Source organism: Anser brachyrhynchus (genome assembly GCF_964034855.1).
Source record: "Anser brachyrhynchus genome assembly, chromosome: 2".
Classification (NCBI taxonomy): domain Eukaryota; kingdom Metazoa; phylum Chordata; class Aves; order Anseriformes; family Anatidae; genus Anser; species Anser brachyrhynchus.
The window spans coordinates 27,360,067-27,387,678 of NC_137695.1; the positions used below are offsets into that span (position 1 = coordinate 27,360,067).

The 27,612-nt window shown below is 39.9% G+C and overlaps 1 protein-coding gene across 4 annotated transcripts; it reads left to right on the plus strand.

Annotated features, from left to right (window-relative positions):
- On the plus strand, positions 1-27,612 carry SDHAF3 (succinate dehydrogenase complex assembly factor 3). Of its 4 annotated transcripts, XR_013945925.1 has the most exons (5): positions 15,194-16,205; positions 16,946-17,082; positions 17,955-18,441; positions 25,667-25,737; positions 26,868-27,015. XR_013945925.1 is itself a non-coding variant. In XM_080578578.1 (2 exons), exons 1-2 carry the CDS (start codon positions 16-18, stop codon positions 27,069-27,071), a joined length of 642 nt encoding a protein of 213 aa, XP_080434704.1. In that variant the 5' UTR covers positions 1-15; the 3' UTR covers positions 27,072-27,612. The 4 variants fall into 4 exon arrangements, 1 of the variants encoding a protein (XP_080434704.1); XM_080578578.1 differs by lacking the exons at positions 15,194-16,205; positions 16,946-17,082; positions 17,955-18,441; positions 25,667-25,737 and adding an exon at positions 1-453 and having other exon boundaries at positions 26,868-27,612; XR_013945924.1 differs by lacking the exons at positions 15,194-16,205; positions 16,946-17,082; positions 17,955-18,441; positions 25,667-25,737 and adding an exon at positions 950-991.

The window sequence follows — 27,612 nt, forward strand, 5'->3', positions numbered from 1 at the left end:
GGGGACGTTTGGGCAATGCCCTCGGTGACACGCTTCAGCTTGCGGTCAGCCCTGGAGGGGCCAGGCGATGCTTGTGTGCCCCTTCCAGCTGCCCTCCTCCAAGCACCTCCCGTCACTTTCGACTTCCACCATACCCCTCTATCCCTCCCGGCACCACAACACCCAGTTATTTATCCGCCCTCCGCCCCCTTCGAGAGCGGCGCTTGCTCCGGCGGCCGGGCCCCGCCCGGCGGGAGGCCGGCAGCGGCCCCGCCTCACGGCCCGGCCGCCGCCGCCGCCGCCATGCCGGGAGGCCCGGCCGGCCCGCGGGGCCTCTACCGCCGGCTGCTGCGGCTGCACCGGGCGCTGCCGCCCGCCCTGCGGGAGCTGGGCGACCGCTACGTGAGGGAGGAGTTCAGGAAGCACAAGGCCGCGGGGCCCGCCGAGGCCCAGCGCTTCCTGCGGGAATGGGAGGCAAGTGCCTGAGGGGCGCCCCGTGGGCAGGGGGCGGCCGGGGCGGCCCCGGGGGGCTGCTTTCCTCGTCCTGTGTGCGTGGAACTGCCTGCACGCGGGTGTGTGGCAGCTGGGTCGTCAGCTATATGCACGTAAACGTATCAGCCGTATGCATATAAACGTATCATCAGCTACCTGCGTATAAATATATAACCAGCTATATATGCATATAAACGGCAGCCACACAACCGCACGTGTGATCTGCTTATAATACGTTGTTATAAATGTGTATATATAGCTATATAGGCAGCTAATTGCATAAGTACAGTTAATACACGTGTAAATAGCTTCCCCGTGAACTTGTAGGTGGTTTTTGAGCAATGTTCTTCGCTTTACAGAGTGGTTCCTAGGGAAGCAAGTCTTGTGTGAGCGCTGCTGCTCGGCTTGCCCCCCACGACGTGAACGGCTGGTTTCGGCAGTGACGGCAAGGCAGATAGCGCCCGTGTAACGGGGACGGGACAGGCAGGTAGCGCCCGTGTAACGGGGACGGGACAGGCAGGTAGTGCCCGTGTAACGGGGATGGGACAGGCTTCACGGGTGCCGTAGGAGGGAGGCTCTCGAGGTGCTCTGCCCGCGTGCCTCAGCTCTAGCAGGTGCTAGTGCATTCATAGACCCCAACAGACCTCCCTTCTGCTCTGCCCTGGGAGCTGGTTAGAATGGGCAGTGTGCAGGGCCTCCAGACTGACCAGCTGAAGAGTAACGGGGAGAAATCTGGCCTATCCATCTCTTCTGCTTTTAGCTACGGGGGTAGCTAACATACAGGGAGCGAAGCAGCGCCGTTAACCTTGCACTGGGGTGTTACGAACAGGGAGGGAGAGCGCTGCCTGGTTTTCTCTTCAGAGGAAATGAATAGGTATGTTTTAATTGCCTCTCGCCAACTGATAGATGCTGAAATCGGAAATTTTGTATCATTTTCTCAAATGGCTGGTGCTATTATAATTCTCAGTTGTAGTTTATTTGATATTGCCAAAATGTTTCTGCATCACTGCTTCCAATTTTAATGAGCCAAAAAAAACAAGTTGTAGGTTACTATTTTCAGTGCTAAGATCTTCTTTGAAATAGTTTTTTTTTTTTTAAAAGGAAGTCAATATTTAAATTGAAAAAGCTTTAGCCATTGCTGTGAATGTGTTTCTCAAAAGTATTTTAAAAGTAGGTTACAGGGAAAAATGGGAAAAAATAGATTACAAGGAACAGAAGTTGAATTTTGAAACCTGGTGTGCAGTGCTATTAGTTACATTATGTTCAAAAAAAGGAAGCTAATTTAATAATTATTTTGAGTGTGTCAGCATAAAGAACTTTACTAATATGTCTCTCTTTTAGCAGGATATTATAGGGTATAGGGAGATATTAGCGTGTAGTTAATGTGGCTCTTCTCATCTTTCCTTTAATCTTCTGTTTTGCTCTTGGATTTTTTCTCCCCTAAATCGTTATCTCTTTCATGGGGGGAATTTGTAAATCAGACTTTCAGATTTTTGGCCTGTAGGACTCTGCCTCTCACAACATGCTGTGGTTTGCAGCCCCTTGAAGACTTGAACTAGGTAGCTGAGGAAGGTAGCCTGTAGAAGACTTGGTTTAGGTAAGAGAAAGATGCTCTACTTCATGTTGGAGTCCTCTTTCTACCTTTCCTGGGCACCAGGACACTCTTTTAAAATTTTGATCAGAAATAGACTGGAGGCTCCAGAACAGTTCTTGCAAAACACAGCAGCGTACTTGTGAAGTGCCCAGTTCTTGAAGGGTGTGTGTGTTGTTCACTTAGTGATGCTGAAGCTGTAAAATGCTACTTCACATAGATGAACCATTTCTGTATTTCTTGTTTACATATCTATTTTTATTAAAAAAACAACTCAAAACAAATCACTACCACACTAATGCAAAATGTTGTTTATATTCCATGTTCAGGTTTAACCATTTTTTGGAGAAAAACAAAGTTACTGCTCAGATAGCAGTATTTTGGCATATTGCATGCAAAGCTTTTTTTTCCTGATTAGCTTGTTCGTTAAAGTACACATATGCCTTAATGGATGCACTTCAGTGCTATAAATATGTAACTTCAATTGGAAAAGTTATTTTCTCAAATTTTTTTTTTTTGCGTCCATGCTATCTGGTCCAAAGTGGCGTGTTGTCTTACATTACAGAAAAATAGTAGTTATGATTTTATATAAGGATAGGGCATCCTAATGTATATTCTCCAAAAGATAGACCAAAAGTTGTGGAGAGGATGATCGCACTGACATTTCTTGACTTTGAACGAGGACTCCAATATGATGTGTAATCTTAACAGGGGTACAGTCGTTCTGAATACGCTTGCAGGGCACAGAGATTTCTGAGATGAAGCTTAAACAGAAATGGAAAAAAGAAGTGAAAAGACGCACAACTAATAATTGCCTTAGTGTGTGAATGATTCTAGAACTCCTTGTGTGTGCCCTAATGTTGCTGCAGTGTCAGTTTCCATTAAAGGAGATCAGAAATGATCTCCTTGTTTTGTACGTAGAGAAAGTGAGGGATTTATTGTTCTGTCCCAGTTGGGCAGGTCACAAATGACATTTTTTATGGGGAATCTAAACTGACCAGTTTGGGTTTAAAAAATGGGGAAACTATTTGAATATTCTTGGAAGAGTTCTTAAGTAAGGCTGGTAAAAATAGTCTGCAGGTACATATAAAGTTATATAATAATAGAAAAATACAAAAATTGCATTTTTCCCGTCGTTGCTGTTAGATTAATGCTTTGCCTCTTGAAACCCGCTGAGAAGTAGGAAGGGGAGATGCAAAGAAAACAAGCTTTGTTTTTCAGGAATCATGGTTCTTCAGGTAGATTCAAATTAAGTATATAAATTATTAATATACGTTCCTTTCTATTTTCTAAATATTTAATATTTTAATTAAAATAATTGGTACTCATTTACAGGAGGTGGCTGATATAATTAGATTGATAGTGATTATTACCTTGGAATGCTATTGAATTAATGTTGACAGATAGGGGAAGTGAATTCATTCAACAGTCGTCTAAATCGTATGGTAGCTGATGAGAACGCGTACTTAAGAATAGGTAATATTAAGATAATATTGATTACTTCATTCCAGGTTACAAATGATATGATGTAGACTATTCAGCTAAGTAATTCAGGTAATCATTTGTTTTACATGATTTAGGTTAATTCCTCTTTTGATTAGGAAATAGGTCATTTCATACTTACCTTGTTTAAAAAGTCTGACCCTGTAGGCTGGAAGGTCTGGACTTTCTTGAGATGAGCAGAATCATCCTGCAGAATTACATGACATTTTCTCACATCAGAGAGATTGAATAAATTGCCTTTGAAATGCTTTGGCCTCTCTTGACTCAGAAAGCCTTTTTATAAGCTTTCAAATTAACTGCGACTGATTTGGGAGCTGGCATCTGCTGTTGTACGCTTGGAAGAAAGGTGACCGTTTTTCATTCCTGGTAACATGTCTAGGTATTATATTGGCAAAATGAAGGTGGAACTGTATCTTTCTACCCGGGGAGCTGGTCACTTAGCCTCTCAAGAATGGCTAATTTTTCTAGTCAGTATGATATCAGATATGATAAAAAAATAATTATCATTTGTCAATTTGTTTTCAACTGCCCTTGTCACTTGCAGTGTTTGATTGGCTGGGATGATTTGTGGCACGGTCCCGTAATGTCTCCCAGGACACAGCTGTCATGATGCACCCCTTTCTGTTGGTGGTTGGGTACACTGAATGTTTTGCATCTTAATTCTTTAAGCTAGTGTGATTCTGCCTCCCCCTTTTTTATCTGTGTTAAGCCTCTGGCACTCAAAAATACGTTGAGAAGTTGAAAAGAGAATTTGAAGAGCAAATATCCAAAGTTGGGTGGGTGGACGAGGAAGCGTGGCCAGTACAGGAATCAGACTGGGACAGGAGTGGGACATGTGGGTTGCCTTTTCAGCAAATTTATAGGTTGCATAAGTCTGAAACTGCTGCTAACTTTCTGTATTCTAAGTTTCCGTGAAGCACATTATATAAGTGATCTTTTTTTTTTGCCTGACAAAGAAATACATTTTTTGGGGGAAGTGAAATATGACTGTAAGGTTTTTGCCATTTTATGACTTTAATAAAAACTGTGAAATAGGGTTTAAGAGTAGTATTTCATTGTAACATTACCAGATACATTGGAATTTGCTTTTAGCGATTTTTATGGCTATCTGGATGAAAACCTTCTTGTAAAGAGTAAATTCCTACTGAGACTTACGTATTTAGCCCCCACTTAGGGTGTTCACTGGGTCTTAATTTGTAAGCGCTAAATTGGAGACAATTTCCTTGATTTTCTCTGATATTTCTCAAAAAGCAGGAAGGAAGCTCTCACTTCTCTGAGAGCTGGGTAGTTACGGCTGGTGCGGGATTCGGGCACGGCTGGATGCAGGGAATCGGCCTTGCCCTGCTGCCGGGGGTGTCCTGCTCCGGTGTCAGATGCCCCTTGGGTGCAGCACCCGTGGTTTGGTGAGTTCCCTGAGCCAGCTTTCATGTGCAAAGCTCCCTTTGACCACAACCAAAACCCCAAATCCCTTATAACGGAATTTTATGGTAATGCGTCCTTTTGATGTCATGGCTTTACTCTCATCCTTTCAGTGCTCCTTCCAACGCAGGTTTAGAAGCAGGAGTGGGGACCTGCTCCTCTTCCATGGAAGCTGCAGACAGCCTGGGAGCTGGACACAGCAAGAAGCAACATCCGAGACATTGGGGTCTCACCATAGCTGCCAGTCACTTCAGGTTATACTCCTTGCGCGTGCCATTCACCTCAGGTTGTAATAAATTAATTGTGAGGTAAACGCCACCGAGGTGATGGAACTTTATAGAAATACGTGGTGTGCAAGTAGTTTTATAAATTTCGGATGATTTTATCATGTATAAAGCATATAGCTTGCCTTCGATATTTAAAGCGTGGCGTTAATTAAACCCAAACTGTACAGCAATTTTTATTAATTATAACTTAGATTGGAGAGTTGAAATTGCTGTACAAGCAGATTGAATCTCTAATATGCATTGACAGTTCACTCCTTGAGAAATCAGCAAGGCGTGTTTACGTTAATGCTTTCAGATTCAAGGACATCAGAGGAAATTCTGTGTATGCCTGCTCGTGGACACTTTTAAAATGCATGCAGCTTTGTGACAGTCGGCATGTGATTAGATCTCTAAATAAGAAACTAGCAATAATGTCAGACCCCGTAGAAACACAACCAGCAATGACATTTGCAGAATTGTTGTTTTAAAAAGTAATTCAGGTTTCCATCTAGTGGCTGTATAAAATTCTGCCCAAGCTATGTGAGGCACAGCATATGCATAACCACGCTATGTAATGTGTTGTAGTACTTGTATATGTGGCTAAAAATTAGGAAATAGCCTAAGGACAAAAATTATATGCATAATAACACATAACTCTGAGGGTCTCCTTATTTTTAAAATAAAATTAAAGTTGTAGTGGTCAGGAATCAGTTATTTTAGTGGTGTGCACTCAGATCCCTGAGTAGTTTTTAATCTAACAGTTTATTTCACTGCTGTAAATTAATCTTACTCTGCTTTTTCAGAGTTCCTCGGCAGCCATTTCAAAAAGTTTAACTCAGTACAGGTCTACAGGAAAAAATAGTCTTAAAAGTTGTCTGTAAGTTGTATGTGTACAAGTATGAGTCTTGTTAGATTTCTTGTTTCCTCTGTGACTTAAAAGCAGAGAAGAGGAGATGGGTATTCAGATTATTTTGTCCTCATTTTACTCTTCTAGCAGTGTCTGTTTTTCTTACATAAGTGTTTTACAGTAGAATTAAAAAATCTGTACCAGTGTAGGTTTTCAGATGAAGATAATAACCTGGATAATTGATCCTCAATTTTTTTTGACTTCGTAGTGGGTCAAACAGACAAACTGGCTGTAAATTGGAATTGCAAATTTATCAGGATTTCCACTTGTTTGTATTTCACTGACACCTTCCTTGCAGCATTTGTTTGGTACTTGTGTGAATATTGTCAGCTTGTAGTGTTTTGTAAGCATGGTAGGTGTTACTGTGTTTTCAATGCGTTTCCACTATCAACACTATAAACACTGCCAACTTTCCACAAGTGCTGTCAAGTACCATATTTTGTAATTACTGCAATAATATTATGAGTGCTGTAATTGCCTATACTGTATGGATGTGCTTTTCTGTTTTGTGTAGACGCAAAATTGATATTTTTCTGTGAGTTAAAACGGAATCTGGAGCACATCTAAATAATTGTTGCAGAATTGTTTTTTCACCTTTCAGCATCGTATGAGGTATCTGCACAAGTGATATATAAATTGGAGCATTTTTAAAGCCCCAGATTTGTATGTAGCATGTCTGAATATACAGCTACTGTGTTTGAACCCATTAAAGGATCAAGTTCACTAATAGTAGTGTGAGTTAATCAACTGTGTTTTTGCAAGAAGCTCAACCTCAAATTTCAGCTTCATAATCTTGTATTTAGCACCATTTTTATCTTTTTTTTTTTTTTCTGGCATTCGTAATCCTGAAAGCTTTGGCTGTCCACTGAAGCTCATGCTGTCTACAGCTATATATCTTCTAATTGATAGCCTGCTGTTAATACTGCAGCTCACTCCTTGGAATACACTGAGCAGAAAATTTCTCCTGTAATATTTTTATTTCCGTGCCTGTTAATTAAAAATTACATTTTTGAAGGCTATGATTTGGAGAAACTTAAGTCTGACAAAATGTTGGACTTGCTGGTTTTTAAAGGTTAATTCCAGAAGTAATGTTAATGAGATTTTTCTTTAATGAAATCATCATTATACTAGAACTAAGTTACAAGCAATCTTGCAAGTAGACTTAACTAAGTTTTATATCTTAAGGCTTAGTGATATGTGAGGAGCTTAATATGCTCCTGTTAATATGCTCTATTTTTTGTTGTTGTTATTCTTGCAAGGATATTAGTGAAAAACAGACCAGAATAAGGCAGAAGACAGCATGATGCCCTTTTTTTTTCTCTTAACTAGCTAAACCTGTAGAATACCTTCTAAATAGATCTTGCACCCAACTTCCAAGAATGACTAGCAACTGATCCATGAGGAGTAGATGTTAATTCTCTTGCTACATGGGAATTCCTGAACAATATGAAGTGGATAGTTTTATGCCTCTTTTTTTTTTTTTCTTCTGGAGTTACTCTGTTTTATAATTTAGAGGAAGTGGGCAGATGATTAGGTCACTGCAGTGTTCTCTGATTTGTTTTCCCATTTTTCTGAGGCCTGGTAGGAGGGTGAGACGTGAGACATCTCCCCGTCACCGTTGTTTCTTTTGAGATGGCCTGACTGAAGGTACGGAATTGTGCTGGTGGTGTTAATGTGTGCATGGAGTGAATCAGAGCAATTGGTTTATCTTCCGCAGACCACCAAACATCAGTTAGCACGTAATCAGTCTCTTGACTTTTACAGTTGCATGGTGGAAGGCACATGGGCTGTATAATTGAACTGAGTTTAAATAGTACATACAAATATAATCAATATTTTAATACTGTTTGTGCAGTCTTTCAGGGTTTGGCACCTTCAAACTTCAGGCTGCAGTGCCCTCATAACGTAGTCAGCTGATTTTTGACTTTGCTGATAGATCAGAAGTATCCTTCATAAGGCTGCAGCTCTTGAAGTGTACGCGTGGTGGCAGCAAATACTCAAATTTATAAGGCACGTTCCCATACCAGAAACAAGTAGGGCTTTGAATTTTCTGATACAAAGTTGGATTTTCACAGATTCAGTTCTTGTTAAAATATGTACTGAAATATATATTGAGAGTCATTAAACTACTGCTTCAGATTTTGAGACGGCTTTTTAATTCAAAAAACGTTCTGTGCTTTCCACCTGGTGTAGCCATAATAGTTTTTTGTGGTGCTTTCTGGTTTTGACGTGCATTGGGGTAGTTTGCTACCCCAGCAGCAAAGGCTGCTACCAGCCTGAGTAGTTTGCAGTGTTCAGTGATGATCCCTCTGGTTCCTTGTCAGAGAAAGGGGCACCTACACCACCCTTTTATCCCTTAAAGCGTTTGCCTGGCACGCTACCCTCTGGCTCCCTGTTGGTGCTCTAGTTTGCTTTTCTGAAGCCTGTTGTTGTTTTTCTCTGTTTGAGAAATGTCTTCTCTCTCTGCAACGATGTCCCATGTAATCTGTTCCTACCCTCCCCTTTTTTACAGAGCTGGTCTCTCATTTTGGTACGATTTTCATTCAGATTGCTTTTCACAATTGGATTTGCAGTTGATGCAAACCTGCTACAGAAAACCAGCCTAACATAAACACCCTGCGCTAGCCTCCAGTATATTTATGTAAAAAAAAAAATCCTCATCACTTTCTAGGAACTTAATAGACTGCCAGCGTGTGACTATACTTTCACAGCAGACGTTGATGTGGTAAGAGTCCTTTTTTTCCTGGAGTTGGAAAGTTCTGGCAATTCTTCGAAGTATTTTTTTCCTCATCGTTTTGTGATTAAATAGTCCAACATAATAGGTTTGCTTCTGTTGTTCCTCTTTAAGCCTTGACGGCACATTTATTACCTTAAATACTTTAATTTTCCTGTACTCTTTAATAGATGAATGTTTTTTTTGGCATACTGTGTAGTATTTTTTTTTCCCGTGACAGTCATTCTTTCCGAGTTCTCACCTTGTAATCTAGACCACTGCTAGGTTTTTACAGCAGGTGTTCTCTGCCCAGTGGAAAGACCCCGAGTGCTTCCATCCCCGAACGTGCCTTGGCTGCATCCTGGGCTCTGCCGAGATGAGATTCCTGTGCACAGCAGCTCTCAGCTTTCCACCTGGGGGCTGGCAGGGCGGCGGGATGTGCTGTGACCACGTCCCCAGAGGAGGGGTGAGGACACCAGGGCGCCCACGTCTTTCTTCGAGCCTGGTTTGCGTTTACCAACAGCAGACTCACCTAGTTTTTAAGCCTAGCAATCGAATGGTTGTGGATGTTGGAAATCAACGTTGGGTAACTGTGGTCAGATAACCATCCAGTTCTTGGGCTGCAGATCTGGTGTCAGATGTCCTAGTTCAGTGACATCAAAGCACACCTTTTCTTGCTCCCGGGGTGTCGGGAAGGAGGTGACTAACACTGCAGCTTCCTGAACTGGTTCCATCCTACTGGTCTGGCAACTGAGAAGGGTCATTAAAAATTCCAGTCAGCCACAGTAGGCCACAGCATTGTATGCCTGGAGGGGTTGGAGCCTCAGTACATAGGCACAAATCTTTTTTAATTAGTCTAGTTCATTTAAAGGATTCACTGAGTTTTAAATTGATTATGTTTCTGGAAGCATAACCCAATATGGGTATGGTCTTCACCAAAAAAAACCAAGCACCACCACCACCAAAAACAACAACAACAAAAAAAAAACCACCAAATTTTAGACTCTGTTGCAAAGTACATTGGTATTGCATGGTGTTTTTAAGAGTAGGAATTTTCCTTCAAAAGGAAAATATAATTAAAAAGTATATTTATTCCTGCTTTCATTCCTGGAAATGGCTGAAACATTTAAACTGAATATTGGACCTTTTTCTTGTCCATTCCAGAATGAACACAGGCATGTGTCAGTGGACCACCGTGATATTTTAGACCAAAGAGCTGTAGTCTGACACAGGTACAGGAACTGTGGCTTGTAAGAAAAGCATAGATCAGCTTTAGGCTGTGGTACAAGCACATTTGTGTGTTCTGGCTCATGTTGAAATGACTTACCTTGCTCTGTGTATGTACTTTATTTACAGGAGTTTAAATTTGGTTTAACGCTTAGAATTCATTTTAAGGTGTACAGCAAAACACGATATCCAGTTGTTTTCTTGACCTTCTGAATTTTTAAATCCAGTTGATTGTTCTCAGTGAAGCGTACTGGCAAGCTTTCTAACACCCATTGTGGTGAGTCATGGTAAGGATTTGAGAGCCACGATGTGAAGAGTTTTAATTAAATAACAAACGCATATTATGTCCTTAGTGGTTTACAAGGATGAGATCTCGTGTAGCTGTGTTTTTTTTTCCACCGGTTCTGCTGCGGATTGACTAGTGAAAAGCAATTTAATGGGTAGTGTTAACAATGTCACTGGTTCACGGCAATTCCACCATCCTTATAACATAACGGAAAGAATTTACATTGTTAAGAAAAAACATCGTGTCCTCAATCAAGAAGGAAATGAAAGATACTTTGTGAATAATAAGAATACTGATTTATTTACTTTTTTCTTGTTGAATCTGATTTCTGCTGAGTGCCTGTCTGCCAGCAGATGCCACTCCAAAGCAGGAGACTAGATTCCCCAAAATGGACCGGATAGAGGAAAACAGTTGTGGTGGACCTTGTTTTTTCTTAGAAATGTTGATGGCAGTTTGCCTGGTGTTGCCCTTGTTTTCCTTGATAAGAACAGCTTATGCTGTAAACAATTAAATATTTATCTTTTAAAGAGGAGCTCGTTAAACTTTTGTTTCCTGCTGATGCGTTAAATCCCATGGCAAGGGAGATGGCAATACGCAGGATAAATTGCTTTTGTTCTTCCGTGTGGAGGTGTAGCGCACTATTTTGGTTGCGTAGGTGGTGACCCAGAACTCCTGGGACTCGAGAAGCATCTTTATGGAGGGCTTCTGTGTGGTACAAAGGTGCCTGTGTCGAGATTGCTGAAAGCCTGTAGCAAGGCAGGTGACCGAGAAGCCCAGGTCGCAATGAATTTCAGCAGGACCTGTCCAAATAAAACTTTCAGAGGCACGTTGAAAAAAGCTGGCTAAGCTGTAAGTGTATCTGCCAAGAAAGTACTAGGAAGCAGTGCCCTGAAAATAAGGAATCCTAGGCAAGAGTACTCTTGTCTTATCTAATTTTGGGAGGGGATTTTGGGATAAATTTGGGAGGAGGGGAGGGGATTCATTTGATGAGATGTTCTTGGTTGTGAATAATGCCATTTTGCTATCTCCAAACTTTCAACAAAAATACATGCACTGTTTTTGTGGGTTTTTTTTTTTTTTTTTAGCAGCTGATGTTTGGATGTGGATAGAGCCTGTCATGTCTCTGCAGACATCTGCAGCAGAAGACTGGTTTCATAATTGCTGGGAATTTAAATGTGGCTGAGAATGGCAGACCCTGGACTGAGGTGATGGATGCCGTCCTTCCAGCCCTGATCCTTTCCATCCGTGTGGTAACAAAAGGCTTTCACTTCCCAGTGTGGCTGTACAGCTGGAGGTTTTTCACACGCATCCACCTCTCTGCCTTGTTTTAAAGGGTCTGGTTTCATGCTACTGGGAAGAGAAGAGCATGGTAACTATATATATATATATATATATATATATATATATATATATATATATATATATATATAATTTTCCCTACTTTAAAAAAATAATGATAGTCACTTTGTTTCTGCTGGTGGGAAAATGGTGATGATCGGGGGATGCCATCTGTGCTGGTATCACCGCATTCCTGCATGTTTCCTGGAAAGGGGCTCCTTGACATTACAGATTGGGTTCTCTAAAAGTTGTGCTAGAAAGGAGCCCAAGAACCTGTTCAGGTGCAGCCCTCACCCGCTTGCTGCAGTCTTCGTGGTTGGTGTTACATCATCGATAGCTCTCGGCTGGCCGACGGAGCTGTAACTGCAAGGTGAATGTTTGCCGTTCTGCTTTGCTTCTTAAAATTTAACTTTCTGTGCGAGAGATGATTCAAAGCTAGGGTGTTTTAATTATCTTAAGTGTACGTTTTTCCAGTGGTAAACTTAATTTCTATGGTCATCTGTATTCGATTTATTCTGAGCAGAGAAATATAAAGGCATGCTTAAAAATGTTTTAGTCCAGTGGAGAGCCGTGAAACAATTAAAATGGAACAATTAAGTGAAGGGTGAACATTGACAGCTACTGGTGCTTCTCCTGAGTGTGTGTTGTCTGACTCTGGATGAACAGCTGTGAAGCTGTTTTGTAAGAGATGGGGAGATAAGGAATAGTGTTTCTGAGGTACTCTGTGACTGATGTATCCATCAAGCAGTAGAGGTTGGCTGTACATCAAAACTCAAGGTCTGAAATAGGATTTAACTAGCAAATTGATTGAGACAGGAATGGGACCACTGACTGTATACAAAGTGATACTCTATGATGCTTTGTGTCTGTGTAGTTTGAAATCCTGTTCAAGAATTTATTTATCAGCCTTATTTAATAATTAGTTCACCAATAAGCTGCTTTCGTAAAGGATAACATGGGCTTGGTTAGGGTTCTAAACCTTGCATTTGTATTCGTTTAAGTTTTTCCAAATTTTCCATTCTGCATTTTGTTTCGTTCACATTGTCTTCAGGACAAAGGTGGTTTTTTTTCTTTTTCTTTTTCTGACCTCGTTTAGCATTAGAACAACCTTTCTTCTCCTTTTGAAGATACTTCTTGTAGCATGACCCAGCATTTACTATTCCACGTTAACAGGTATTTCACGCACTGAATTTCCTAGATGTTAACTTAGTCCTTCCCATCAGGACTTTTTATCCCCTGTATTCGTGTGTTTGTGTGGTATATTTCAGGGGCTTGGTACCTTACTTCTCTGAGTATTTCATGGTCATGATCAGCAGCAAAGCATGTGGAAGTCAGGTGATGATTTCGCTGGGTCCTTCTGAAGTACCAGCAATCTTTTCCATGGGCAGTGGCAGCATTGTGCTGCCTGCTGTACGTGAGCTGCGGCCACCTGATTGGTAAGTTTGGTCGCAAAATATTGATCAATTTTGCCTTCCCTTTCCCCGAGTTCACCGTGGCAGAGCTGTCTGGCATTGAGGACACTGTAGGACCCTCAGGCTGGAAGATGGCCTGGTCAGCGGTGATGCTAGCAGAGGGGTGGTGAGTGAAGTCTGAGGGAGCCAAATGAAGTGTGCCAGGTTGGTGGCTGCCGGGTGCAAGAGTACCTGGAGGAAACTGATTTGTCTGGAGAGGTTTTAGGTTAGTAAGGAAAACAGTCTTGAAATTGCTGTACTTCTGGTACGTATGTTGGATAAAATAAGCACCTTTCCAGCGTGCTGCGGTTTGTAGCACTGCTGGATGAAATAGGGGCAGAAGTCGGGAGGGGATCTGTTAAATGATTTCTAGTTTTCATTTTGACTTTGCTAAATGGAATTGTTCCAGACTTTCAATCTCAGTTATTGAACTTGTGCTTGATTCAATAATTTGCCTGTTTTGAAGATGGGGGGTACTTCTTGCTACAATGCTGCCTAGAGAGCAAACTTGAAGAATTTTGTTGTCGTGTTGCCATTGACACTTGGAAGGTGCTTCTGTTAAGGAGTAAACAATTGGATAAGAGTTTGGGAAGTTCATGGAAAGTAGCTTTAATTTCCAACTTCTTAAAAAAATATTTTAGTGAAATCTTTCATATTTATCCATTAACTGAAAATAATATTCACATATTTAATGAGATTAATTGCATGTAATATTTCAGCACTTAGCAGCAGCAGAAAGTCATTTCTGCTTTTGCTTCATAGTGTTCAAATCTTTGATAGAATTTTTAATGTTTTAATTATTTTGTGACACAGAACCTTGGTGTAATTTCATTCTTTTAAGATTACAAGTACCTGTGTTTTCTTATTTGAAGAGTTTACTTTTGGAAATACATGTTGTTGTGGTGCTTACAGTACTTGTTTTTTGACATACGAACCATATTATTACATTTATCCGTGTGATTTTGGTTTGGTTTAGAGGACATGGAGAAGAGGTTTGACTTAGAGTATAGTTTCCTGATGTTAGCTGGGAAAATTGCTGAAGTTTCTGGAGTTTAAGCAAAATTAGTCACAATGATAGCAATCAGAAAGCCGTAATTTAAATCAACATTCACAACAAAGTAGTGCTGAAGTACAGGCGTGAACTTGGTACTGTCAAGGTATGTGGTCACTGGCACACATCAGCATCCTTTGTGGTGCAGCTGATCGCTTGTTTGCAGCCCAAGAGCAATGTCCCTAGGAACTGAAATCGTGCTGTGTTAATTTTTGGTTAATCATTTGTTTAGTTTACGTGTAACGTGATGATGTAGATGTGTGTTGGCTGTGTGTTTCAACGACGTTTAGTATGCGCTAGTATACGAAATTCCATATTGTGACACCAAAGTCAGCCATACAGATGATGTGGGTTTTCAACATACAAACAATGAGAGTTACTATGTTATTATGAAGCACAGCTCTGATGAAAAAACGTTTATGGCAGTTAGCAAGGACATGGAAAACCATGTTATACAGGACAGAAGTGCTGTCTTCATCGCTGTTAACTTCTTTTATTTTGTTTTCCATGTATCATTTGTACACTTATGCACAAATACAAACTTCCAGAGCACAGCAGCAGGTATATAGGTAGGATTTAATTAGGTGTATAAGTCTGTGTAGATTTTTTAGTTTGAAGAACAATTCCGTGATATCAGGGACCTAGTTCCAGTTAATGTCTTTCACGCCATTACAGTTTGAGGATGCATTAGCTAAATTGGTATCTAACAGGGCTTCACTTGAATGTATTCAGCAGTCTAACAGAAAGCATGCAACGGCGTGTAATGGATTTAACTGCAGTATGAACGAGCACTTTGAACTTTTTTTTATTTGGCTTTGTCTTTTCTTTTCACCTTCAGATGTTCCCATTCTGTTGCGTTAGGTGACTTCTCACGCCCCTTGTGCTATTCAGCGTATCCCATTTGCTGATTAAAGCTTTCGGTACAGCGGAGGATCAGCGCACGTTACCAAGTTACTTGCCAAAGGTTTCCTTTCTCCTGAGTGTTCTTTGTTTGTTTTCATTTGTGACTAGATTGCTTGTAGGCAGTGTTTGTGAGGGAAGGTAGGATCCTAAAGCTATTTCAAATACATGTGATAATTTTGACAGCACTAGTGGCAGAACTTTACTAGGGAAATTCAACACCCACCTGAGGAAATAAAACATTGTGGTGCTGGGTTCTGCGAAGAAAGGTGTTTTGCAAAGCTGTTACTTTTAAAATCACTCCTATGGCAGGTATAACAAGCAGTTCAGTGAAGATGAGGAGATCTGTTTTGTGTTTTTTTTTTTTCCCCATAAATGAATACAGTAGAATACAAATGATCCCATTGCTTTTCTGCCAAAAAAAAAAAAAAAACAAAAAAAAAAAAAACAAAAAAAAAAAAAAGGAAAATATGTACAAGGATATGCCTACAAACGTATATGTTAGCATTATAGGGATTTTACATTTCTATAGCTTAAATCATATTTAACTAAATAAAATGTTTGGGTTTTATAACCATGTCTCAAATTGGTCTCTCAAAACAGCATTGACAATGAATGTGTCTGTTCATTCGCTCTGGATGAAATTCAGAAGTTAGCCAGTCTTTATCCTCGCCCCAAAACAAGTTGTTGAAGTGCAATCTGTTAAACTGAAAACAAGACAAAAAAGGTCTTAAAAGATGTGTTGTTGTTGGTTCTTCCACCCACTGCTGTCTCTCTTAAGCTTTATTTTAGGAGAGCTTGGCGCTTTTTTTTTTTTTGAGGTAGGATAATAGGCAAATCCTCCTGACTGAGCCTGTGTTGTTGTAGTGATGCGATTTGATTTCTGATACGTACGTTCCTGAAGTTCATCTAGAGGTAAGCAGTGTGTAAAAGAAACATAGGAGCAATCGGTCTTCTAGTGTCTCTTTTTCATACCAGTGTTCTGTCTTGTTTTCGGTGTCGTCCTGCTTTAGGGCATTAAAAGTACGTATTAAGCCATGCTGTGGAAAAAAACTCTAAGTTACCATCAGTGTGGTTCAAGGGTAAGCACCTCTGGTAGGTGATGTAAATGTTATTCAAGATTACCTTGCTGGTGTCTGTGGGTAACTTATTTGAGAGTTTTGTGTATTAGGTCTAGGTCTTGGTCTAGCGCTGTAGTGAATCCTGTGCCTAAATTACAAAGCAGAGACATTTAGTTGTCCAAAAGGCATTCTACAGTGTGGAGAGTGAGAAATACCTGCTTGAGATAAACATCAGGCCGCCTTTTCCACTTTTTTTCTTGATTAGCGATCAAAAATCTTTGATGTATAAACAGATTTGCAGTAATTTTAAAGCTGTACTAATATAAGTTAAGTCCTTAATGTTGAGAAGTCTTGAAACACAAATTGGGACCTCTGACTAGTTCAAATACTCTCTGACTGGTAGAAACCTCGAGGCAACCTATTTATTCATATTATCAGTGGATGGCAAGTAGAGATTTTTCTAGAGCTTATTAGTAGTCAGTTTGAAAACTCTTCTCTTCCAGGTCATCATACACAGTAGAAAAAGGACGTGTTTTCTAATACAGTACAAATAAAAAAATGCAGCAGTTTGTCATTCACACTAATGATAAAAGTGTCTTGGTATTAGTGAGGAGAGAAATTTGAAGGGATGCAGATGTGCCACACCGAAATGAGTAAATGCTACCACTTAACTCAGAGCAGAGGTAGTTTATTTCAGGAATCTTTGACCCACAAGTAGAACTAATACGCCACACTTTCCATTCTGGCTGTCTTCCGTACAGGCAGCCCCTTCCTGGTCCGAATGTTAATACTTCTTCACCTGAAGCTGGAGAGCATCGCGCTCAGCTGGGAAAGCACCAGAGAGCAGGACTAAGCCAGTGTGACCAGTCTCCACAGGGTGTATTTGCTTTCGTGAAAGGTTGCCACGATGTTTTCTTGACTTTGGTGTTTTCTCATTCTTTTTATGATCCTTTCCTTTAAATGATAGAAGCAAATTGCTCTATTTTCCAGTCGGACGGGTATTTTGGCTTGGTAGCGGACAGCCTTTGGTTGCACAGAGAAAAGGAGAAATACCAAGTGGGTGAGAATTTTTAGGAATAAGCAGGCAGCCTGAATTTTTGTTGTGAAAGCTTAAGGTTTTGGTAACTGAGTGTTCATTTCAAAGTAAATACAGCTCTGAACTATTTGACTTCCTTGATTTTCATACCTTTCTTACTCCCCACCCTGTTTTCCCTCTCATCTGATAATTCAAAGCAAGCTCCCTTTAATAGTAGAAAAGCCTTTTGCAGTGGTAGAAACAAGAAAGAAGCAATAAGAGAAGATTTAGATGAATTCATTTTGAAGTATTTGTTGTATGAGAGATTGTTGGAGAATGTGTTCAGGCTTGAATTTGATATATATATTTGATTTTCAGAAGAACAGTACAGAAATATTTTATGGAAGAAAAGTACAGAATATTTTATGGAGTTTTTCAGAAGCACTTTCAAATTAGCTCTCTCTACAGTACTTTATCGAATTTTGAAACTTGTTCAGCAGATCAGGAGTTGGACTGTAATCCTTGTGGGTCCCTTCCAACTCGGAATATTATTCTATGATTCCAGGATAAGTGAATTTTCCTTTTTCCTTTTGTAAGTAATCCTTCTAGTCTTTTGCTCTTCTGTGACAGCTCAGCCCATACTTGCTGTAAAGTGAGAGATGCTATAAAAATCCTCCTAATCAGAGCCATTGGGTAGAGGGATAAATAGATAGTGGATTGCAGATGATTACAGTTTTTTTTTTTTCATTTTCCAGATTTGGGGCTCTGATGATGTAGTCGGTAGAGATGATACTCATTTATAGCAACTCTTAAACATAGCAATGGCGCATTTGCTTTTTTCAGTTAACTTCTCTGGCTGCTTCTGAAGTAGTTCAGAGGTTGTATTGAAATCTGCAGACTGCGAGTTAAAAACCCTGGTAGGTTGCATAAATTTGCAGGCTTTAGAATTTCTTGACCTCAAGAAACCAGAAAAAAATAAAAATAAAAAAAAACAGCACTGTGTTAGAATTATATTTAGAAAGGCAACTTTTAATTTCTTTGATCTTTTTGTCTGCTGGTTTATATCAGAAGACTTTCTGGCTGCATTATATTTTAAGAAAAGCAAAACAGAGTAAAGACCCTTTCAATGCAATTTTGAGAGCAGTACAGTCAAAAAAAAGAAAGGAAGTGCTGTGATTTGTTCTATTGTGTGGAGAGTGTAGAAGATTTTGTAAGCAGTTTTGTTAATTTCATTAAATGATGGTAAGTTTATGTACATACAAAATGTATTTCTGGTCTAAAATGTGAATGTCATTTAGCATCTTTTGCTGCTCAGCAGCAAGAACTTTAAAAGAATATGCCCCAGGTCTAGCAGAGAAACTAGTGAGTATAAAATACATGCTAATTGCATTAATAAGCCTTTTTTACCACAAGAGTGAGTTTACAGATAAAACTAGTGTGTTGTAGTTGTCTTAAAGAATGTCAGGTATATCAGTATGCATTTATTTTCATGGAAATGCTGTATTAGTGCTATTTGAAAACAAGGAGGACTGAATTTTAACCAAATCATTGTGATTAGCTACATGGAGTTGTTGCTATAGAGTAGGACTTAAAAATTACTAGACTGGATGTCCAACTTGTCTAGGTAGCACCCTTAAAAGAATTCACCTGCATTTCCTAGCGGCAATATATTTCTTATTCCTGAAAGCTTGTGAGTCCACCAGTACGTAGGCTTTCGTTTATTGAAGGCCGGTCTCCTACACAGTGCTCTGTGAAGAGCACTCCATGAAATATGCGTGTACACTTCTGCTGAAGAAGCAGGTAGATAAACTTGAAGGACTCCGCTTGAAGTGCCTCTGCAGGGTGGTAATTCCAGCCAGGCAGGGCTTGTGTCTCTCCTTAGTTTTCAGAGGGACCACGGCAGGGCTGGCCGAGGAGATGAGCCTCTGGGACAGACTTTGACTCAGGATTTTCTGTTGCCAAATTTGCTTTGCTAAATTAGGAGAGAGACCGCTGTATTGCAGGGGAACAGGGAACATAAAATGCGTTCTGTTGCAACTGGGGATGCTTCTGTCTGTCCTGAGGAATGGATCTGCCTTTTATGCTAATGGCCTTCTGGTTTGCTTATTAAATAGCACTCATGATTTTTTACATAATTCATTCAATCACATTATTCTTCTGCAGGTCCGTTACAGCGAAAAATTCAGTGCACTTTCAGCAGAAAGGTTATTTGTGGTGTCATTGAAATCAATGCAGGATGCCTGTTTGCGGATTTAAATTTTGTTTGTATTTGAGTTCTTCATCGTTAGTTTATTGAAAGGTTTGGCTCTAATGAGTGTACAAGAATATGAGTAATGGAGAAAATAGGAATGCTGCGTGTCTTTTGTATGTGTATGTGTGCTTGAAGTGCTTTGTTGGGTATAAACGGAGTAGAAGAACATGCATGGTGAGTCTTTCAAGTGTCATCAGTTGGGATATGTAATCTTTTGCATGTTCTTGGTTAGTATCTAGCAGTCTGGGAGCTAATGTGGTTGTCTTGGAAACAGGCTTTATTTTCCTTTTGCAAATATCTGGATGTGAAATCATTGTCTTTGAAAATCTGGAAGTAATACTTCTCAAAGAAATAAAGAAAAATTAAGGTGATTGTCTCCTGTTTAAAGAATTGGTACGGAAGTCTGTAGATGATGTTTGTATTGTGTGCTTTAATTGTAGTGTTGTGATTATGTCGCTAAAACAGTCTTATTTTTTAAAAACCTAAAATGTCTCTACTCATTTGTTAAGCTGATATTTGTCTTGGAATTATCTGCTGCTAACCACTTTGCCAAGATTTTCTAGGTTAATACTAAATTAGAAATATTACAGGATAACTGATGTATTGAACAAGTTACGTTCCTAAAGTAGGTACTGATACTATCACTTCAGGTCTTTTCCTTTGCTCTGCTTTAAATTAACCACATGTGATAAATCCTTGACTTTTCTGTGAGTTTGTTTTGTCTGGCAAATCGTATGCTACATCAGGAGTAGAAAAAAGTGCACAGGACAGCTCTGTTTAATGAGCCTGAGAGCTGCCATACACAGCATTAAAAAAAAAGTCAAATCAAAATATGAACTGAGTCAGGGAATAACCATCTTTCAAATAGTCGAGGACTTATTAGGATTTGTTTAAAAACATGAAACAATGCTCTTGAAAGAAGTTTGACATTTCTGGTCTGCTGCTTGTTTGTCCAGTCACAACAGCCTTAGGGCTTGTCATATGTAATGCTGTAATTTCATCATAATTCGTACAGATAAGGTCTAGACTGAATAATTTGTTGTGTTTTGTCCTTCAGTTAAGTTCAATGGTGTTTTAACATATTTCTCTTCAAGTATTTTTGTCTCCAGTACCAACTTAAAAGCCTCTCAAACACTGGTTTGTGCTTCAGAGAAGAATTTTCTTTCATAAAATAAGTTTTTTGTTTGTTTGTTTGTTTTTAGGCTTAGGGTGGGTTTACAGTTTGAATTTTGCAGCCTGTCCAAGGAAAGAAGACCGCTGCAGGAGCTTGGCGAGCCTTTGGAACCCATTCATGTGACCATCTCTTTTGGCTTACCTCCCGCCTGTTGTTTCTGCTCCCCTTCTTATGCTGTATCTACATTTCAGCTTGATCTCTTTTCAGAACTTAATTGGTCAACTCATTTTTTCTAAAGAGTTGTTTTTGCATAGCCAGGATGTGCTGAATTTTCCTTCCTCCTTCACTAGAATGAGCTTGAGCTTTCTATTTAAGGCCTGCGATGAAGCTTATTAATGTAAGTGGAATGGATCTCAAAGGCTGTGGTTGTGACCAGATGATGCAAAAAGCTTTTAGTGACCTAGATTTTGGCCCTGAGGCACAATACTTACATCGGTATTGTACGTCCAGAAAGAAATGATTAATCACAGCTTGTTTTTCCACAAGTGACAGTAAAGTCACTCTGATGAACTGTAACGGTGCTGCATTCCTTTTTTCTTTTGACTGCATAGAATTGGTATATGTTTACCTTGATGGTCAAGCCATAGGCTTCCCACTTTTACCTCAAATTATGATCACATAAGTCTTACATGAAAAAAGGGTATTAAAATAACATATTATTTAAGCTATAAGCAAAGCCGAGTTGGTCCTTGAACTTGTTTCACATTCCTCTCAACAAATGTCATTTCTTCCAGTTTAACAACATTAGTAAACTGTGTTCAGAAAGTAGTCTATTTATACCTTCCTGATCAAATAATAATTCTCCATGCTGATTACTCGGTATTACGTAATTATATTCTCTGGATCCATTTTAGCTGAACAATTTTTCATTTACTCCTTACTGCAAACAAGCAAGCAACCAAAAAGAACGAAACCAAAACCATTTCAGTATAGTTGCAGCACGTGCATCATTGTGTTACTGTGATCACCACCCTTAACTTTTGGTTGATAATCACGTATTCTCGCATCCTTCCTGAGTCTCCTGGGAAGACTTGGTATTCTTAAAGTTCTCATGGCTTTTCTTTCCAGCTCAACTTTTAGAACATTTTTTTTTCTGGCTGTTTCCAGTCCTTACAAGCCAGTAACTTTGTACTGGAGAAATGTTTTACCCCCGTGCATCAGAAATGGTGATGTGGCCTTTCATCCTCAGAAATTAAAATACCACAGAATTCAGTTTTGTAAAGATACAAAGGAACTGCAATTTTTCTCTGTCTTTCATGGCAGGATGCTGCTGGGTCTGACATTGTTTCTGGACTAGGAAAAGGTACATCCACATAATCTGGAAAAATGAGCTTTCCTTCAATATATGAGAACTCTTTTTTTTTCTTTTCAATTGGATGAGTAACATTTCAGTTTTAATAACAGTCAAATACCCGTCCTGATAGCAGTCTTGATTCTTAGGAGTGCTTACACTTTCAGCTTGGTGTTTGTATGACCGCTGATATATGCTACTCAGTCTCTTTATTTAAGTGTTCATCTTTTTATACTTAGCAGACCTCTGAATAAAATTTACCTATTTTATACATGACACCCTAACTTATGCTTAACTGAGCTTTTACATTATTAACAGAAAATGAAAAAAAATGTCTGAAATTTGAAATGGAAAGGAATTTGTTTTAACTTGTGTAAGGGAAGTACATCTTATTCTTTATAAGCTGTCAGAATGTGGTAAACTTATTTAAGTAGGAGGGGCACTTATAACCAAAGTGCTCTCACACAATATAAGTAAATCAGGAGCAGGTGATCGAGCCTGCAGCTATAGCACAGTCCCTGCTATCCTCTGCATTAACCACACTGGTGCTTCACTTCGTACCCTCCTGTTGGCCTGAGAGCTGGGGTTTGCAGTTTGCTCAATTCGAGCAGCAAGAGGTCTGTGTATGAATGCAGGGAGCATAAGAATGTTATTTAGGCAGTAATAAGGTAATGCGTGTGAAGGCAGCACTTGAAGAACATCTGCTTGCTTGCCTGCTGCAGCCTGTGCTGGCCGCGGTGCTGTGTCAGGTCTGCAGCTCCGGCTGCTTCAGCCCAGCCCTGCTGATGAAGGGTCGTGCTGGGGTTTTGTGACGTGGGAAATTCTTCCTGGTTTGGAAACCAGAGAACTTAGTGTAACTTCACACAACTCTTCTAGTAGATATTAAGCATTTTGTTGATGGGTTTTGCACTGCAGCGTAATAAAGGAGATGTTAGAACAAGAAAACATGAAGCAAAACATTGATTTCTGTCATAAATAAGCTTGTCAGTAGTTCTGACTTGTATATACCTGTAAAATTTATATCAGCCGTATTTTTTGAAGATCAGCTTGTTACTCCTGCTTTATTTAAATGCAATTTTAGAGGCTTTATTTTAGCCTCTGAACGTAAGCATTGTCTGTGGCAATAGGTCTGAAACGTTTGGCCTCGAACATTTTGGGTGATGGTGTTTTCCATGCTACGTGTGAAATCCCAAGGCATTTCCCAGCAGGAGCAGTGTTAAGCCGGTGCTGGAAGCTGGCGAACGCTCCCTTTGCTGAGAGTTGCCTCTGGTTTGGTGTTACGAACGTAGGGGCTGCGCGGGTGGTTTAAATGCCTGACGCTTCCAGAAGAGAGCTGGTTTCCCACCCTCAGTGAAGGCTTCCAGCCGGAGCGGGACGTCTGCCTACGGCCACGTTGTGCCACGGGGGTCCGGGGCCGCGTTGGGTACCCACCTGCCTTCCTTCGGTGCCCTTTTCCCAGCAGTTACTGCTTTGACTCTCCACATAAGGAACTCTGAATGCTGCAAGGAATATGTCATCTTCTGGTATCATTCAAATGCAACCGAGTATTTTAAAAAGCAGGAGGAGGGCTTACTCACCAGCTTTTCTAGTAGATTCTCAATTTGTATGAAGTCATCACGGCGTGTCCTTTACACAAAGAAAGGTGAAGTTGTCTAATATATCGTTCCTGTTAGAGGGCTTGTAACTTAAAATAGCTGTTTATTCAGATCGACTAACTTATCTGAATGAGTAACTGCATCTGAATGAGTAACTGTGTACAGTTTCTAAAAGTTTAATGGGATATTTTAAGTGGTCTTAAAGGGTGAAGCGTAGGTTGTTATGGTTTTATGTGTACATGAGTATATGAAAATCCATTGAAATAGTGCATTGAGCTGAGCTAACGTGTGGTAAAATTTTTCTGAGATTGCTATTACATTACTAACTATAGTTACAGCTTCAGGTAAAATAATAGGAAAATGCTCTGGAATTTCATGAGGTGTGTTCCCCATTTAAAATTCACTTCTGCAAAGACTTTCTTTTACTGTTACTTAATTAGCTTAACAGAACACAAAACAAACACAGATTTCTTTTAAAGTAGAAATACGGTAAATCAGCTGCAGCAATCTGTCTGAATGTGCATATAATCGTACATTCAGCGTCTCTCTGTCAAGGTAAGAACAGGTCGTTCCTTGCCTTCTGTTCGTTCACATCGTTGTTTCTTCATGCCGCAGTCCCAGCAGCATGCGTTTGGTTTTGCTCCTAGCAGCAGAACGAGAATTTGAAATGCCGCAATTTTGAGTTAACTCGCGGTGACCGATGAGGGTGGCCTGCCAGGCCATCCTTGTTTTTCGATGTCACCCTGGGAAATCAGTTTAAAATAAGTTGATACCATTTTTCAGTGCCTGGCTGAGATGTTAAACGAACAGGGCGCGGAGCAGCTGCTTCTTACCTGGCCCCAGTAATGTTGTTGTTTGATCAGCGTTGTCATTAATTCGGCTGCAAGTGAAGATAGTCTTCTGGATGAAACAAAAACATCAGCTTTAACTGCTCATCACTTAGAAGGGAGATTAAAAATTTTTAGACCTTCTTAAGAGAAAATCTGGCAGCAAAATGAACCGTACAGGTAGTTACTGTGAATAGGCATATCCCTCCTGAATGTTTCTATCTTAATGACCATCCTGAATTTTTCTATCTGAATGAATGAAAACCTTTTAGAGATTTTGGGAGTGATTGTTTAAGATGTAACGTACTACATGTTATGCCTACCTTTGAGGAGGATGCCAAAGAAAATGGGAAAGATGATTGCCATTCTTCCCAGTGCAAACAGGCTCTTATCTTACAGATAAATGTCTGCCAGCAGGCACTGGGCAAGATGGCAGTCTCTGCACCTGGCAGTCAGGAGCGGGGCTTTTGTTTGTGTGCTTGTCACTTTTATTTTTGTATCTAATTCTTTCTAAACTTTGAAAACAGCAAGGCTTACACCGTTTCTGTAATGTGTGGTATTTAAAAACTTCTGATGTTGCCCATCCCATGCCCTTTTGATAAAGTTGTGCGTTCTGTGAAAGCTTATGAATCAAAAGAGTAAAACCACTTATTCACTTCAGAAAGTGAATTTATTTTCAGAAGGAAAGGTTATTGTTTACAGCAAATACTCGCTTTCTGAGTTTGTGTAGCAAACAGTTTATGTATTTAACAGTGACGTAGGATTTTAAAGCAGACTAATGGTTGGGCACCTGCCTTACTTCATTGCCTGCAAGGAGAGCTTCCACGTCCTCACGTGTGTCGTGGCAGCGCAGGGACCTGGCTGCCTGCGCCTTGTGCTGCTCGTACCCTGCCCTCAGCCTGGGGCATTTGCAGTGAGGAGAGGGACCCCCAGTGTCTGTGACACGGATGGCCACATACCGTGGGATAAATAGTTGTCTTTTGAGTGTAAACCAGCAGGGGAGGTTGACTTGACTTGGTTGTCTTTGTTTCTGGTGGCAGTCATATGCAAGGGGCAAAGGCTTCTTCCTACCTTTCACCTGGTGGGTTTTTGTTTTGGCTTGGTTTCATTTGTTTCTTTATTTTTTTCATGTAGATGCCTGATAGGGTACAGCCGGTTCAGACAAGGGATTGGAACTATCAGATATTCTTACACAAACAGATGACCAGCCAACCTAAAAAAATCCTAAGGTGCAGAAGTAGTCCCTGACTGTCACTCTTTGCCATCCGTGCAAGGGAGAACACCTCTGGTACTGTGCATATACTGATTTTGGCTCTGCTGTTTCTGCAGGCTGCTTTGTCTCCAGTTTTGTCTGCTCTCTGAGGTAGTGCAAGCAGAGAGTGAACTGCAGTTGGGATAAGGTACCATTGAAAGATCTGTTGTACATTTGTGTCGTGATTGACAGAGGAGGTTTACTACGCTTGGAACATGTAGCTTTATGTAAAATGAGAAAGGAAGAAATGAAGTGGTTTTCCTTGTTTGAGAAAGCTGAGCAAGGGTTTGTTTCAGCTCTGCTGTTAGAGAAGATGACATTAGTAAATAGTTAAATTCTGTATCCGGTAAGTTCCAATGAAAACTAGAGCATGTGCAAGCATGCTGATTCATCCCGTTGCCTGTGAAGAATTGCGATCATCGTGTTTTGAAGTGCATTACTGAAAGAACAAATTTAAGCTCTCCCCCCTTATGTTTTTAAACTTATTTCTGAATTTTATCTGAAGTTCCACATTAAAGTTCATGTGCAGTTAGAAAAATGGTGCATCTTCTATTTAGAAGCTGAATCTTACATTACAGAACTACGTACCAGCAAATTATGTAGTACCTTTCCACAAATCACTGATACCAGAAAAACTATGAATTTCTCAGAGCACAATAATGTGTAAACATCGAAGCATCCGGAGATTTGTTTGTTCCTCAGCTGGATTGATAGATGGAGAAAATGAGATATACTGTGTATTTGTTCTGTTTCCAGTGTTTCTGTAAAGGCTGAAAGATATGTTCATTGGGGCATCATTGCTTTTTGGTAAAATGAGGTGAGAACCATTTTCTGTCATGAGAAAAACAAAACCCCTTCATTTTTCAGGGTCCAGTTTTGAATTTTTGTTTTTTACACTTTAAATCGAAGTGAAGCCGTAACTACTGTGGCTTTCTGGCACGTACAAAGGATTTGTTCAGCTAGAGAATGAGTGGGGGAAAAAGAGCCAGGGGTGACACGTCCAGATGGGAGCCACTTTGGAGTGTTGTAAAGCAGGACCCATCATCAGGGCCTGTACCTATATTATATACATTTTAAACTATCTACTTAAAATTAATCAGAGATGTTAGAGATATCTTAACTTTTCTTTCCAATAGGAAGTGTACTTTTTTGTCATTTGGTGTTAATAGACTATTATAGAAGGTTATGTAAGAGTATGGTATTATGGTAAAATGGTATTTAAAAAGTTGACATCCTGCACTTGTCATTTTTGTGACCTTTATATTCTTTCTTTATTAGAACTATGCAGCACTGATACGGCAACAAATTAACGAGGACAAACAAAAATCAAGAGAAAAGACTGTATTTGGAATCCAGCTCACAGAAGAAAAACTTAATGACTTCCGTGATGAGCAGATTGGGCAGCTGAAGGAACTGATGGACGAGGCTACCAAACCTCATAAAAAAATCACAGTTTCTAAAGACTCAGAACACAAAAGCTAAAAAGGTTTTAAAGATTCTTTTAATGCATACGAAAGCATTTTGAAACTTCCTTTTCCAGCTGGGCTAGAATGTGATTTTTTTGTGGAATGATGGATGCTGCCGTTGCCATAAGTTGTCTAAAGCTGATGTCTCTGGCTTTTTATGCAAGAATGACTGCTAAAATGGAATCATAACAATTTTATGTTAATTGCAGGTTTTTTTCCTCCTAATGGAAGGTGGAGACTTAAAGAATTTGGTAACATTAAACTGACACTTTAAAAAATAGGAAGTTTTATTTTTAGTCTAAGCACTCATAGGGCAAAACTTCTTTCCATTTGTACATCATCCTCTGCCATGATGGAAAAGATGCAATTAACATTTGTTTTCTGATGTGAATTCACTAGGCAATGAACAAAAGTGTGGTGCTAGACTGTATTTATTTCAACAGAAAGAAACGAGCAGTATTAGAAACACATACTGTTGTTGAAGTTGAAAGTTGGTTTTCTTCTTGAGCTGTATTGTGAAATTTGCTTTAAAATAAAAGATATGATTCGTTATTAAA

What these genes read in the sequence shown, in the direction of transcription:
- SDHAF3 (XM_080578578.1), top strand. Translation starts at nt 16, where the DNA reads ATGCCCTCGGTGACACGCTTCAGCTTGCGGTCAGCCCTGGAGGGGCCA. An exon ending in GCTTCCTGCGGGAATGGGAG is followed by an intron (nt 454 to 26,867) that starts GCAAGTGCCTGA and finishes TTTCTTTATTAG; the next exon opens with AACTATGCAGCACTGATACG.